This window comes from Rana temporaria, chromosome 11, assembly GCF_905171775.1.
Source record: "Rana temporaria chromosome 11, aRanTem1.1, whole genome shotgun sequence".
Taxonomy (NCBI): Eukaryota; Metazoa; Chordata; class Amphibia; order Anura; family Ranidae; genus Rana; species Rana temporaria.
This window is the reverse complement of record NC_053499.1, coordinates 143,557,300-143,571,078: the sequence shown is the minus strand read 5'-3', so window position 1 is coordinate 143,571,078 and position 13,779 is coordinate 143,557,300. Positions and strand designations below refer to the sequence as shown.

Genomic DNA, 13,779 nt, shown 5'->3' with positions numbered 1-13,779 from the left:
GCAGCATCGGTCCGCTGCTGCATCTGTCCCCTGGCGCCTCTTTACTGAGAACTGAGCGATCGAACACTGCCGATGGCTCGGTTCTCACAGATCCCAGAGTGAAGAGCTGCTGAATGTCAATCAGCTGCTCTCCTCTCTGCTGCTCCCCTCTCTGCTGCTCCTCACTCACTGGAGCGCTGAGCTGTGGAGGGGCGGCTCGCTGAGAGGCTGAGACTGCCATCAGTCCAGGCACCTGGCGGGTCTAGACTCCCATTGTCGTGATGACACAGTGCCTGGACTGATTCCTGTGACGTCAGCAGAGAGCGGACTTCACACCGCTCTACTCTGAAAACGGGTCACGGGACTGCAAAACGATTCGCACTCCTGTGACCCATAGGAGAAGTCCAGCCAAACAAGCTCAGGCTGGACTTCTCCTTTTAAACAGTTTAATGCAACACCAACGCATGTGAATGTGCGAACTGGCATTTAAGTATATTGGAGGCCCAATCTAAATCTCCTGGGGGGTAGTGTTCAAAACCTTTGGGGGTAAAGACTTGGTCAAACTTTTGCATGATCTCCTCGAGGATCTTCTCGGCTGCCATGCTTTAGCTAATATTTTGTATAGCTGCAGGAGGTAAAATTGTGAATTTGGACTTTCTGCTGGTTTTACAGCTGCACCATGAATTTATATACAGGCATTTGCTAAACAGTCTTTAAGGCCCCTCCCACCACTCAAGGTACCATATCAGGTAGGCGGAGTCACTGATTAATGCCATTCTTTATCCACAGACCTGCTGGCCCTGGATCAAAGTAAAACCTTCTACAAGCCGGACTGGTTCGATATTGTCGGCTCGGAGGTGAAGTGCTGTAAGGAAGCCGTGTGCGTCATCGACATGTCGTCCTTCACTAAGTTCGAGATCAGTGTGAGTTCCCTCCCCTGCCGCGCTCATTTGACCGTACTTTGTGTTTGCTGATTCGTCTTTTTTTTTTTCTTTCTGTGCCATCTCGCTCACTAGATTCCTGTAAATCTTTATTTTCAGCTGTGAATGCCCCTCCCCCTTAATACTTCCTCCTCATTTGTTCTTCTAGGTGTAAAAAAATGTAGAACACTTGAGGAGCAGGACACACCCACATTGTATCATTTGCATATTATTGGGTGTCACAATTAAAGCCTTTTAGATTGTTGAAGACCACATGCGTTTCCTCCTCATTACTTATTACAGGGGTCTCCAACCTATGCGGCCCGCAGCTAAGGACAGTGGAGGATCCTCGACGTGCACAGACTGAGGATTCTGGTAGCAGAGACTGTTAATTATTTTAAATTCAACTCCCCTCTGCAGTCTCCAGCTCAGGTTCCCTCCGATGTTATCTCCGCACTGGTTGTTAGGACCACTGGCAATGACGCCAACATTCACAGGACAGAACTTCCTCCATCCAGACCTGCTCAGCCTCCCGGTTATCACCCTGCAGCCACAGCCCCACCTACATTAGTATTGGGGGACTCTGAGTAAGGATGAGCTCCGGCGTGTTTGCACAGCCCACGTGCAGAGCCGCCAGGAAGTTGGCACTGCGCTAATCACAGGCAGGGAGACATTGTCCCGATGTGTGGCTTTAGAGATAGGGAAATGACTCCCTGCCTTTGATCAGCGCAGTGCCGACTTCCTGGCGGGCTCTGCACGTGGGCTGTGCGAACACGCCGGGGCTCATCCTTAACTTTGATGTAGCGGGGCTTTGATGAGAGCCCTGATGTAAGGGGGAAACTGATGAGAACCCCAATGTAAAGGGGAACTCTGATGAGGGACCATGATGTAAGAGGGGGAGGGAGGGTCTCCGATGAGGACCCCTGATGTAAATGGAGACTGATGTAAGAAAGGCTGAGATTCTGATAGGTCGCCTCTGGTTCAGGGACCATATTCTATTCATTGTCTGTAGTAATAATATGTGACGTGTCTGTCAGTCTCCAGGGGAACAGGCGCTGGACATCCTGCAGTATCTCTTCTCCAATGATCTGGATGTCCCCGTGGGGCACATCGTTCACACCGGGATGCTGAATGAGCGCGGAGGATACGAGAACGACTGCAGTATGGTGCGGCTCAATAAGCGCAGGTGAGAGGCTCTCCTATGTGACAGAGAGGTCTTACTGACAACCAAAGTCTAAATGAAACCCAATGGGGAGCTGGTTGTAATTACTCTTTACCATATTAAATATGACCTCCATTCTTCTCTCCTGTACGAAAATTACCTACTCTGATTTCAGTGCACACCGTGAGCTTCTCACAATGTGCATTAGAAGCTGCAGCAAGTCATACAGAGCTCGCCTCATTTCAGATCAAGCCGATTAAACTTCAGTTTTAGGAATTGAGGAGGACTCCGGTATCTAAAGCCAGATTTGTGGGTTTCACTTTCTGTCCTAGTTAAAAAAAAAAAAAAAAAAACTTTTCTCCCAGTAGGGAGATTTCTCATCACTTCCTGTCCTAATGATACAATCTCTAAAAATTTAAAATAATTCCCTATCTAATCCTGTTCTGTTAAATTCTGTCTTGGTGACACCAGGACAAATGGAGAGGGAATCCCACCCAGCGGGGACACAGACAATGATAAAAACCTGGCAGGTATCTGACTTTAGAGTGTGCAATATTAATGCTCTATTGGCACTGTCATTTCTGTTTTCAGCCACTAGGTGGGGCTGTATGTTCTCTGTACAGTTGTAATGTACAAAACAATAGAAAACAAATCAGCAAATACAGCTTCCAACTTTGCAACTTCTGTGAATGTTTATGGAACATATATGCTTAAATGTGTTCAAATAAAACTTATGATTTAAAAAAAAAAAAACTGGCAGGGGTTCTAATCTTCCTTTCTTTAAGTTAAGGAATACTATGATATAAATGATATTGCATTCCAAGCTGAGTGCAGTCTTCTGGGTTGCGCCAGGACTGGAGGACAGGTCACGGTGTGGTGAAATCAATGTGTGTCTCACTAAGATGACTTGTCCTTTTCTTGCAGATTCTTCATGATCTCCCCTACAGATCAGCAGGTCCATTGCTGGTCTTGGTTGAAGCAGCACATGCCCAGTGACAGTGACTTACTGTTGGAGGACGTCACCTGGAAGTACACCGGTATGGCACACTGTGTTTTATGAAGCTGATGATGTCATTGGGGGCGTGTCCCACCGCGTTTGCTTCCTTTATGAAACTTTGAGCTTTTTGTACATTTTGTGAAATACAAAACTTTTGATGACATAGATCACCCATATAGTATATAGGGGGCTCAAGAGATGCTACTTGCCTCCATGTACTCTGGGATTTCACTTCTGCCTCCATTCATCATAGCTCTTGTTTTGCAGCTCTGAACCTGATTGGTCCACGTGCCATGGATGTACTGTCTGAGCTTTCCTACACTCCCATGACACCCGACCATTTCCCATCTATGTTCTGTAAGGTGAGGCGAGGGGCGGGCATGTCATCTCTGATTTAGGACTCGCTGTCTGTTCCCTAAGCGTCATGTCTTTATTCCTGTACAGGAGATGAGCGTGGGCTACGCGAACGGTATCCGCGTCATGAGTATGACCCATACCGGAGAGCCGGGGTTCACGCTGTACATTCCCATTGAGGTGAGTTCCGGTGACCCATCTCTGTGTGTGGATCCCCACCCCCCTTCCCAGACACCCATAGGACACTGGTCACTGCAGTCTTATTATGACTGGTTTACATTTTATACAGTTTCTATAACCAATTTTTGTCTCTATTTTTTTTTTCTTTTTTTTTTTTTTTTTAATGTCTCCATTGAAGAGAAATCATAGGGGGGAAAAAATTGGTTTTGTAAATAGAAATTCACAATTTATAAAGACTTTCTGACCGGCCTGGTTTTCACTAGTGTGACTTGAGTCGCAGAGAATCACATAATCGTTTTCAATGGTGCCGCCCTGATCGATGTGACTTAGAACGATGCGATTTTGGAAAAGGTTCCTGCACTACTTTGGTGCGATTTACAGTGCGACTTGGCCCCAGAGAATATGGAAAGTCACGCCACATAATCACACTGTATATCGCATCAAAGTCGCTTCGAAGTAGTTTGAACCGAGCCTTAAGCCCCCATACACACTATTAGATTTTCTGCAGATTTTTGTCTTCGGATTTACCAAAACCATGTAGTGCAAGGGCCGGCCTGATTGCATACAAATTGAAACTCTTGAGGTTTGACCTCCTATTATATGGTTTTGGTAAATCTGAGGACAAAAATCTGCAGAAAATCTGATAGTGTGTATGGGACTTTGTGGAATAAATATATCTAGTAGCAAACCTTGGGCCAGATTCAAGAAGCAATTGCGCCTGTGTAACCATAGGTTACACAGCGCAATTGCTTACTTGTTCCGGTGTAGCGAATGCTCCTGATTCAGGAACATCGCTACGCCGACTGCAGCCTAAAATCTGCGTGGCATAAGGCTCTTATGCCACGCAGATTTTAGGCTGCATTCTTGCGTTGGCCGCTAGGGGGCGCTCCCATTGTGATCTGTGTATAGTATGCAAATTGCATACTAACACCGATTCACAACGTTGCGCGAGCCCCGCGTACGCAAATTACGTAGTTTGCGTACGTTGGGTTTCGCGTAAGGTTACACATCCTAATAGCAGGCGCAGCCAATGCTATAGGATACCCACGTTCCCGCGTTGCGATATTTAAAATCTACGTCGTTTGCGTAAGTGAATCGTGAATGGCGCTGGACGCCATTCACGTTCACTTTGAAGCAAATGACGTCCTTGCGACGTCATTTGCCGCAATGCACGTCGGGAAAGTTTCCAGACGGAGCATGCGCTTTACGCTCGGCGCGGGAGCATGCCTAATTTAAATGATTCCCGCCCTCGCAATTTACGGAGCTACTGCTCCGTGAATCGAGGGCAGCGCAAAATATTTGCGGGGGCGCAGGGCAAAATCGTTGCCCTGTGCCTCCGCAAATAAAGCGCAAATGTACCTGAATCTGGGCCCTTGTTTACTTCCAAGCCTGCTGTCCCGCCATGTCTACAGAGACAGCCACTCTGGGCCGGATTCAGATAGATTAGCGGATCTTTAGATCCGCGTAATCTATCTGATTTACGATCCGCCGGCGCAATTTTGCGAGGCTAGTGCATGATTCATAAAGCACTTACCTCGCAAACTGCACCGTCGGATCCTAACTCCCCCCGGCGGAATGCAAATTCCGCGGCTAGGGGGAGTGTACAATTTAAATCAGGCGCGTTCCCGTGCCGATTTAACTGCGCATGCGCCGGGGCGAAAAAGCACAGTGCGCATGCTCAAAAAGACGTCGCTACGACGTCATTGTTTGCGGCGGGTACGTCGTTTGCGGCCATCGGTATTCCCGATCGCGGTACGCAAACGACGTAGAAAATTAAAAAATCGGCGCGGGAACGTCGGCCATACTTAACATTAGCTACCCCTCATAGAAGCAGGGGTAGCTATCCGCCGGAAAAACCCGAACGCCAACGACGTAGAAAACGAGCGACGGGCGGGCGTACGGACGTGAATCGGCGGTTTTCCTCATTTGCATATGCGACGGGTAAAAAATCGCGACGACACCTAGTGACCGGCGGGAGATTACAGCCTAAGATTCGACTGGTGTAAGTCACTTACACCAGTCGGATCCAAGGGAGATCTATGCGGAACTGATTCTTATGAATCAGTCGCATAGCTCCGACGGTGGGATCTCACAGATCCGACCGTTGGGTCTCACAGATACGACGGCGGATCAGGAGATCCGCCGTCGTATCTATTGATGAATCTGCCCCTCTGTGTCTGAAATTTCCTGCTATATGATGGCTATGCTGCCTTGCAGGGTCCCCCTGGAGCCCCTATGTAGCCACCCGTACATGCATACTCCTGGCTGGGACTAGTGCTAACACTCGGTGGCATTCCTGTTCACTTCCTTGCCCTTCTTCCAGGTTTTGACTGACAGCGGCTGCCATGTCTGCCTTCATTCTAAGCCACTCCCCTGCCCCTCTTCCAGGCTTTGATTGACAGCAGATTTTATGCCTTCCCTGCATAATAAGCTACTCCCTTTCCCCTCCTGCAGGCTTTCACTGACAGCGGCTCCCATGACTCCATGTATTCCATGCCACTCTCCTCCACGTCCTCCAGGCTTTTGTTGACGATGGCTAAAATGCCTCTCTGCATTTAAAGTCACCCCCCACCCCTTCAGGCTTTGATTGATGATGGCTATGGGGGAGTTTAGTTTGTACCTCTTTTATATCTCACTTGTTGCTTTTCTCCTACCCAGTACGCATTACATGTCTATAATGAAATAATAAGCGTGGGACAGAAGTATGGAATCCGTAACGCCGGTTACTACGCCCTGAGGAGTCTACGCATTGAGAAGTTCTTCGCCTTCTGGGGTCAGGACCTGGACGCCTTCACCACCCCGATGGAATGTGGGCGTGAATTCCGAGTCAAGCTGGACAAGGTGTCTGTCTTTTTGTGCCTAATTTCTGGTATAGATTTGGGTTAAATGAGCCAAAGATTCATGGACACTTCCAGTCCTCATCCACACTGGGCCAATGTGTAAGATCCCAGACTTTAGGTGCAGGGGAAAGGCATTTATTTTTTCTGAGTATAGTAAATCAATGTCCTTTAGCACCACTTGGTGCACCATCCAGTGCCAGCAGCTTTCAGTCTCTCTTGAATTTGGAGCACCTGTGCCTTCCACCGACACCTAAATGCCGGAGTCGCATGTATCGGTGCCCAACACCCCCGTTGTACATGGGCCTTCTAGTTCACACATTGTTTTGGGGGATATTGTGGAAGAGTTGTGGGCAGTTATGTCATCTCCATCCGCTGTATTATAACTCAAGTTTTTCGATCAACTCACTTGACCATTTCCTGTCTTCATGTTTCTAGAATTTCTATAACTTTGTTATTTTGTCACTTTTTTTGCTGTTAATTTTTAAAGAGATGAAAATTGTGGAAGTTTAGCCAGGGATTGCAGATATAGGGCCAGATTCTCGTAGGAGCGCGTATGTTTGCGGAGGCGTAACGTATCCGATTTACGTTGCGCCGCCGCAACTTAGACGGGCAAGTGCTGTATTCTCAAAGCACTTGCTCCGTAAGTTGCATGCGCCGTCCGTGGAAATCTTCCAGTGTGCATTGCTCCAAATACGTCTCAAGGACGTATTGGTTTTGACGTGGACGTAAATTACGTCCAGCCTCATACACGGACAAGTTACGCAAACGACGCAAATTTTTTAATTTATATAGCAGGGGTAACTATACGCCGGGAAAAGCCTAACGTAAACGGCGTAAATTTACTGCGTCGGCCACGCGTACGTTCGGGAATTCGCGTATCTTGCTGATTTACATATTTTGCCACGTAAATCAGCGTACACGCCCCTAGCGGTCGGCTTAAAAATGCAGTTACGATCCGACGGCGTAAGAGACTTACGCCTGTCGGATCTAACAGATATCTATGCGTAACTGATTCTAAGGCCCCGTACACACCATAGAATCCATCCGCAGATAAATCCCAGCGAATGGGTTTCAGCGGATAGATCCTATGGTGTGTACACGCCAGCGGATCTGTTTCCGCGGAGAAATCTCCTCTGGGATGGATTCCAGCAGATCGGATATTTGCTGACATGCACAACATATCCATCTGCTGGAATCCATCCCAACGGATGGATCCGCTCGTCTGTACAGACTCACCGGATCCATCCGTCCAAAGGGATTCCCCGCACGCGTCGTAATGATTTGACGCATGCGTGGAATTCCTTATATGACAGCGTCGCGCCCGTCGCCGCGTCATAATCGCGGCGACGCGTCATCGCCAGAGGATTTCCGCGCGGATTTCAATGCGATGGTGAGTGCACTCCATCGCATAGAAATCTGCGGAAATCTTTGAGAGGATTTATCCGTGGAAACGGTCCGCTGGACCGTATCCGCGGATAAATTCTCTCGTGTGTATGGGGCCTAAGAATCAGGCGCATAGATACGACCGACCGGATGCAGAGATACGCCGTCGTATCTCCTCTAAGAATCTGGCCCATAATTGTTTGTGTTGAATGGGATTGCATTGCCAGAACTCTGCAGCTTGTATGGTACATCCTCCGTGGTGTCGGGGCCACGGTCTGGGGGCAGAGAAGTAGTTGGTTCTGCTGTAAGAATAATTCTCATTATGTTCTCTTCTCCCCGCAGGGATATGACTTCATCGGCCGGGACGCCTTGCTGCAGCAGCGGGAAGAGGGCATCTTTAAACGGTTCACTATGTTCATCTTGGAAGATCATGACACAGACCTGGACTTGTGGCCCTGGTGGGGGGAGCCCATCTACCGCAATGGGGAACTTGTGGGCAAGACCACCAGCAGTGCCTATAGCTACACCCTGGGCAGACACGTGTGCCTGGGCTTCATTAACGGCCAGGACCCCGTCACCCCCGAGTTCATCAACCGAGGACAGTACGAAATAGAAATCGCTGGACAAAGATTCCAGGCCAAAGCCAAGCTTTACCCCTTCAGTTCGCTGTTCACCCAGAGACGCCGCAAAGAAGACCTGGAAATGGGGTACTGAGCTGGCCTTGGGCTCGCCAACAGACACACTGAGCTGGAAGAAGGGGTATCTAGAGCTGCGGATCGGCATGGAGATGGTATGAGCACAATCCTGGCCTTGTGGAGTACGGAGTGTGCTCATAAATCCTTCTAATGTCAGAGGCCAGCAGGGAGCTGCCCGTCCTGAAATGTGGCCCCTGGGACCCCGACAGTGCTTATTGCTGAATATGATTGGGTCACTGATGAGCACAGTGTGTGAATAATACACCTGCAGCATCTCTGAGTTCACCATACAAAGTTCAAGACGTCCAGCACTCTTCTGTGCGCAATTTCCAGCCTTGCGCTATTACCTCTGCAGATGCCAAGAGGAGCACCATAGGGCTGGTGCCATTTTGCAGCTCCATTTTTAGGAAAATCCTTTTCAGACAAAGTGTGTTGGAATATCAGCCAGCTATGTTCATAAAAGGGAAACGCTCGCTGTCCATACCATGGCGACATTTTGATATCCTTCTGCAACAGTCAATGGCTCCCAATCATTGCTCTGTAATCTTCTTCTCTGTTCAGTAATTCCATTCAATACAATGTCACTGTGCTCTGGGGCTCTGCTGGGCAGATTCTCCCCATCCCTGGTTCAGCTGTGACTGGCTGAGAGTTCAGCTTTGCAGCCGAGTGACTGTTGTGCCCATCTTTATCTATCTGTAGAGATATATACGGAGGGTTTAGTCACTTGGCTGAAAAAGCCAAGGTCAGCCAGTCATAGCTATACCAGCAATGGTCAGCAATAAAGGCTCCTCCCCGCCCCCCCCGCTGCAGGCTACTTTCACACTTTAATCGCCGCAAAAACATGGAAACCCGCACCAAGGGTGATTTCTTATTTATTTTTGCCACGTTTTCTATTGCTTTCAATGGGGAGGTTTTTTTTTATGCGTTTATTTTTTTTTTTTTACCATTGAAGGACCCAGCTTTTTCCTGACATTTGTTGTGTACAAGTAAAAAACAAAATCATAATTTGTTGCTTGAAAATTACTTGGAACTCCCAAACATTATTTTTTTTTTCCCTGGCAGAGACCCTAGGGCAGGGATTTGCAATTAGTGGACCTCCAGCTTTTACGGAACTACATGTCCCATGATGCATAGCAAGACTCTGACAGCCACAAGCATGACACCCAGAGGCAGATGCATGATGGGACGTGTAGTTTTGCAACAGCTGGACGTCCCCTAATTGCATATCCCTGCCCTAGAGAATAAAATGGCGGTCGTTGCAATTTTTTATGTCACACGTTTTTTTTAAATGATTTTTTTGGGGGAAAAAATACACTTTAATGAATGAGAAAAACAAAACAAAAAACATAATATATACCAATTCTTTTGTCTAATACGAAAGATGATGTTATGCCGCATAAAAAGACTTTCCAAGCATGTCTAACATGTTAACGTTTGGGCGTGCTCGACTACGGTATCTTGATAGGAGACACTTTAATTTTTTTTTTTTACAGGTTACCAGTTTAGAGTTACAGAGGAATTATTGCTCTTGCTCTGTGCCGTGAAAGCATCGTTTACATATGTGGGCGTGACCTACATATGCGTTCACTACTGTGCATGAGCACGCTGGAACGGGGGCCCTTTTACATTACCTTTTTTTTTTTTTTTTTTACACCGTCCCTTTAAAAAATAAAGACATTTGATCACTTTTATTTGCTATCGCAAAGACTATAAACATCCCTTGCAATAACAATACAGCATGAAAGGTCCTCTTTATGGAGAGATCTGGGGTCTAAAAGGCCCCAAATTACTCCTTTTACTGTTAAATGCAAAAGATAAAAAAAAATATATATTTTGCTTTTAAGAAAAAAAAAATATATATATATATATATATATATATATATATATAATCTCGTATTTATCGGGGTATAGCGCGCACCCCTAAACTTGCCCCGAATTCCTGTGAAAAAAAGATTTTTTGTACTTACAGTTTTGGTGTCTTGCGAGGCGGCCTCGTCGCGTCCGGCGTCCGTCTGCGGCTTCGGGTGTCCTCTTCGTCAGGTCCGGCGTCCTCACGCCGACATATACCGAGCGCAGTACACTCGTGTATCGTCGGGCAGGCTCTGCTACTCTCGCGCTGACGTCCTGTACGTCAAGGATGTCTGCGCGAGAGGCGCCAAAACTGCCCGAAGATACACGAGTGTACTGCGCTCAGTATATGCCGGCGCAGTATTCAAATTTAGCGCGCGTATCGGCGTATACCGCGCACCCACGATTTTGCCCTGATTTTCAGGGCAAAATAGTGCGCGGTATACGCCGATAAATTCGGTATATATATATATATATATATATATATATATATATATATATATATATATATATATATATATATATATATATATATATATATATATATATATATATATATATATATATATATATATATATATATATATATATATATATACACCCAAGATCCCGGAAGTGACGTCATGACGTCGCTCCAGTCCTCCAAGGGCATAGAGAAGAGAGGTGGCCATCTTGCCATCGCTTATCTCTATGGAAAAACATTGATAACCCCGGTTGGTTCCTGGGCTCAGTGACCACCAACCTCTCCCGCTGCTTCTAAAAGTGATCCTGCGGCTAATCCGTCATAGGGGCCCATTTAATCTGAAAGCTGGCTGCCTAAGGGAAAATAAAATACCGGGGTCATGGCATCTAACTGCAGCCATAACCCCGGCATTTAACGTCAAATCCATGATGTATTTTCCAGTTAGGTGGTTGGCAAATGGTAAACTGACTAAACATGCTCCAAAAATGCGGCAATCAAGAATTGTTTACACTGCAACGGAAGTGCAACACCCCAGTGTGAACACATACAGATAGCCAGATTCACAAAGAGTTACGCCGGCGTAACAGTAGATACGCCATCGTAACTCGGAATCTAAGCCGTCGTAAGTTTAAGTGTATGCTCAAACGGAGATACACTTAAACCTAGCTAAGATACGACAGCCTGCGCCGTAGTATCTTAGGGTGCAATTTTTCCTGCTGGCCGCTAGGTGGCGCTTCTGTTGAGTTCGGCGTAGAATATGTAAATGACTAGATACGCCGATTCACGAACGTACGCTTGCCCGTCGCAGTAAAGATGCGCCGTTTACGTAAGGCGATTCCCGGCGTAAAGTTAGTCGAACAAATAGTTGGCCTAGTCAATGTTAAGTATGGGCGTCGTTCCCGCGTCAAAATTTGAAAAATTTACGTCGTTTGCCTAAGTCGTCCGTGAATGGGGCTGGACGTCATTTACGTTCACGTCGAAACCAATACGTCCTTGCAGCGTACTTTGGAGCAATGCACACTGGGATATGTCCACGGATGGCGCATGCGCTGTTCGTAAAAAAAAGTCCAATCACGTCGGGTCACGAGTCATTTACATAAAACACGCCCCCCTCATCCTCATTTGAATTAGGCGCGCTTACGCCGGCCCATTCACGCTACGCCGCCGTAACTTAGGAGGCAAGTGCTTTGTGAATACAGCACTTGCCTCTCTCACTTACGGCGGCGTATCGTAAATACGATGCGCTACGACGCCGGAAAGATGCGCCGCCGTACCTGAATCTGGCTAATAGAATTTAAAGAGAAACATTTTTCTTCAGCTTTTCTTTTGTTTTGATTTTTATTTTAAAAGCGCTTTAAAGACTGCGAAGTTCTGTAAAGAAAGTGAGCCCTTCATGTGTATGACCCTCTGTATTCCTCCACATCAGAGGACTCCGGTATCAGAGCTTGGCTCACGCTTCCAAACTTCACACATATTCATAGATTCCATGATGAGACTTCCTCAGTTGGCAGACATAACCCCACTAAGACCAGTTTTTTTTTTTTTCGATCAAATTTTATTACGGCGGGTCTTCCCAGCTCACAGAAAATCTGCCCTTTCATCCGAGCTTCTGGTGTCACGTGTGTAGGAGGACGTTTCAATAGAATGGCCATATTGGACAGCGCTCCCTCCCTGCTGAGTTCCTGTAAAGACCTGGCGGGAATGGAACTCCTTCCAAAAAAGGAAGAGCGAGCGTTAATGCCTACAAGACTTAATCCATAATGTTTACTCACATTTACTTTTATTATACCGTTTTTTCAATTTCGTTTTTAAATCCGCGACCTCTGCCGCTGAGAATGTCCTGAAACCAAACCGAACTTGGACTGCAGATAATGCACTTTAATTGTTGGATGACCCTGGACACGGTCTTATGAAAGCACTTCTCTAGGCACTGAACGCACCATCCGGTGTCATGGACCTGACGCAGGACACTCCGCTCTGTCCCATGGTGGGACGAGGACGCCTTCCAGCAATGGACAGGACAGACATCACTCCAGGAGTGGCTCCATGTTACTTTATATCATTTTTACTGTATATACTTAACAATAAACAGATGTTAACATAGCGCTGGGCATTGACATTTATTTGCAATTGCTGTTACACATGCGGGAAAATACTCTGGGTCACTGAGGGGTTCTGGATCCTGAAAGGCTGCAATTCGTTTGGATCAACCCTTTTACCCTGGAGGGACCCTTTCCAGGTCTCAGAATTCAGCAGGTGTCAGGGGGAAGAATGCTTTGTATATGAGTGGTCAGTGGAATTCCATTGGCCTTAGTGACAAAGTCTTGTTTAATTGTTTTAAAATAACTGTACTTTCCTGCTCTGTGCAGTGGTATTGCACAGAGCAGCCCAGATCCTCTTCTTGGGTCCCCCGCCAGCGCTCCTGGCCCCTCCCTCCTGCCAAGTGCCCCCCAGAACAAGCATCGGGGAGCTTTTATCAAGCCAGCTGCCTATAACAAGGTAGTCTGTGGTACATAATACATAGCAGGGCTCGACAAATCCCGGTCCCCAGCTCTCAACCACCAGATTACCAACGGCAATCTGGTGGTTGCCGTTGGTATTACAAGTTAAACAGCAATTCTAATGTCATTTTTCACTATTTTCACTGCCATCTTCTTCCCTCTAATTAGAACCCCCAAACATTATATATCTTTTTTATCCTAACACCTTAGAGAATAAAATATCGATCGTTGCAATACTTTCTGTCACGCCGTATTTGCGCAGCGGTCTTACAAGCGCACTTTTTTGTGGAAAAATTACACTTTTTTAAATAAAAAAATAAGACAACAGTAAAGTTATCCCCATTTTTTTTTATATTATGAAAGATAATGTTACGCCGAGTAAATTGATACCCAACATGTCACGCTTCAAAATTGCGTCCGCTCGTGGCATGCCGACAAACTTTTACCCTTTAAAATC

At 46.7% G+C, this 13,779-nt stretch overlaps 1 protein-coding gene across 1 annotated transcript in view; it reads left to right on the top strand.

Moving 5' to 3' along the window:
• The window catches only part of PDPR (pyruvate dehydrogenase phosphatase regulatory subunit), a 41,184-nt gene extending 31,618 nt beyond the window's left edge, over nt 1-9,566 (top strand). Inside the window, exons 12-18 of the mRNA XM_040329332.1 lie at nt 769-902; nt 1,937-2,085; nt 2,986-3,098; nt 3,326-3,420; nt 3,503-3,592; nt 6,251-6,433; nt 8,158-9,566. Of these exons, the coding sequence (XP_040185266.1) occupies nt 769-902; nt 1,937-2,085; nt 2,986-3,098; nt 3,326-3,420; nt 3,503-3,592; nt 6,251-6,433; nt 8,158-8,529 (1,136 nt within the window). The 3' untranslated portion in view covers nt 8,530-9,566. The remainder of the gene's footprint in view (nt 1-768; nt 903-1,936; nt 2,086-2,985; nt 3,099-3,325; nt 3,421-3,502; nt 3,593-6,250; nt 6,434-8,157) is intronic.
• Nucleotides 9,567-13,779: the final 4,213 nt, after the last annotated feature.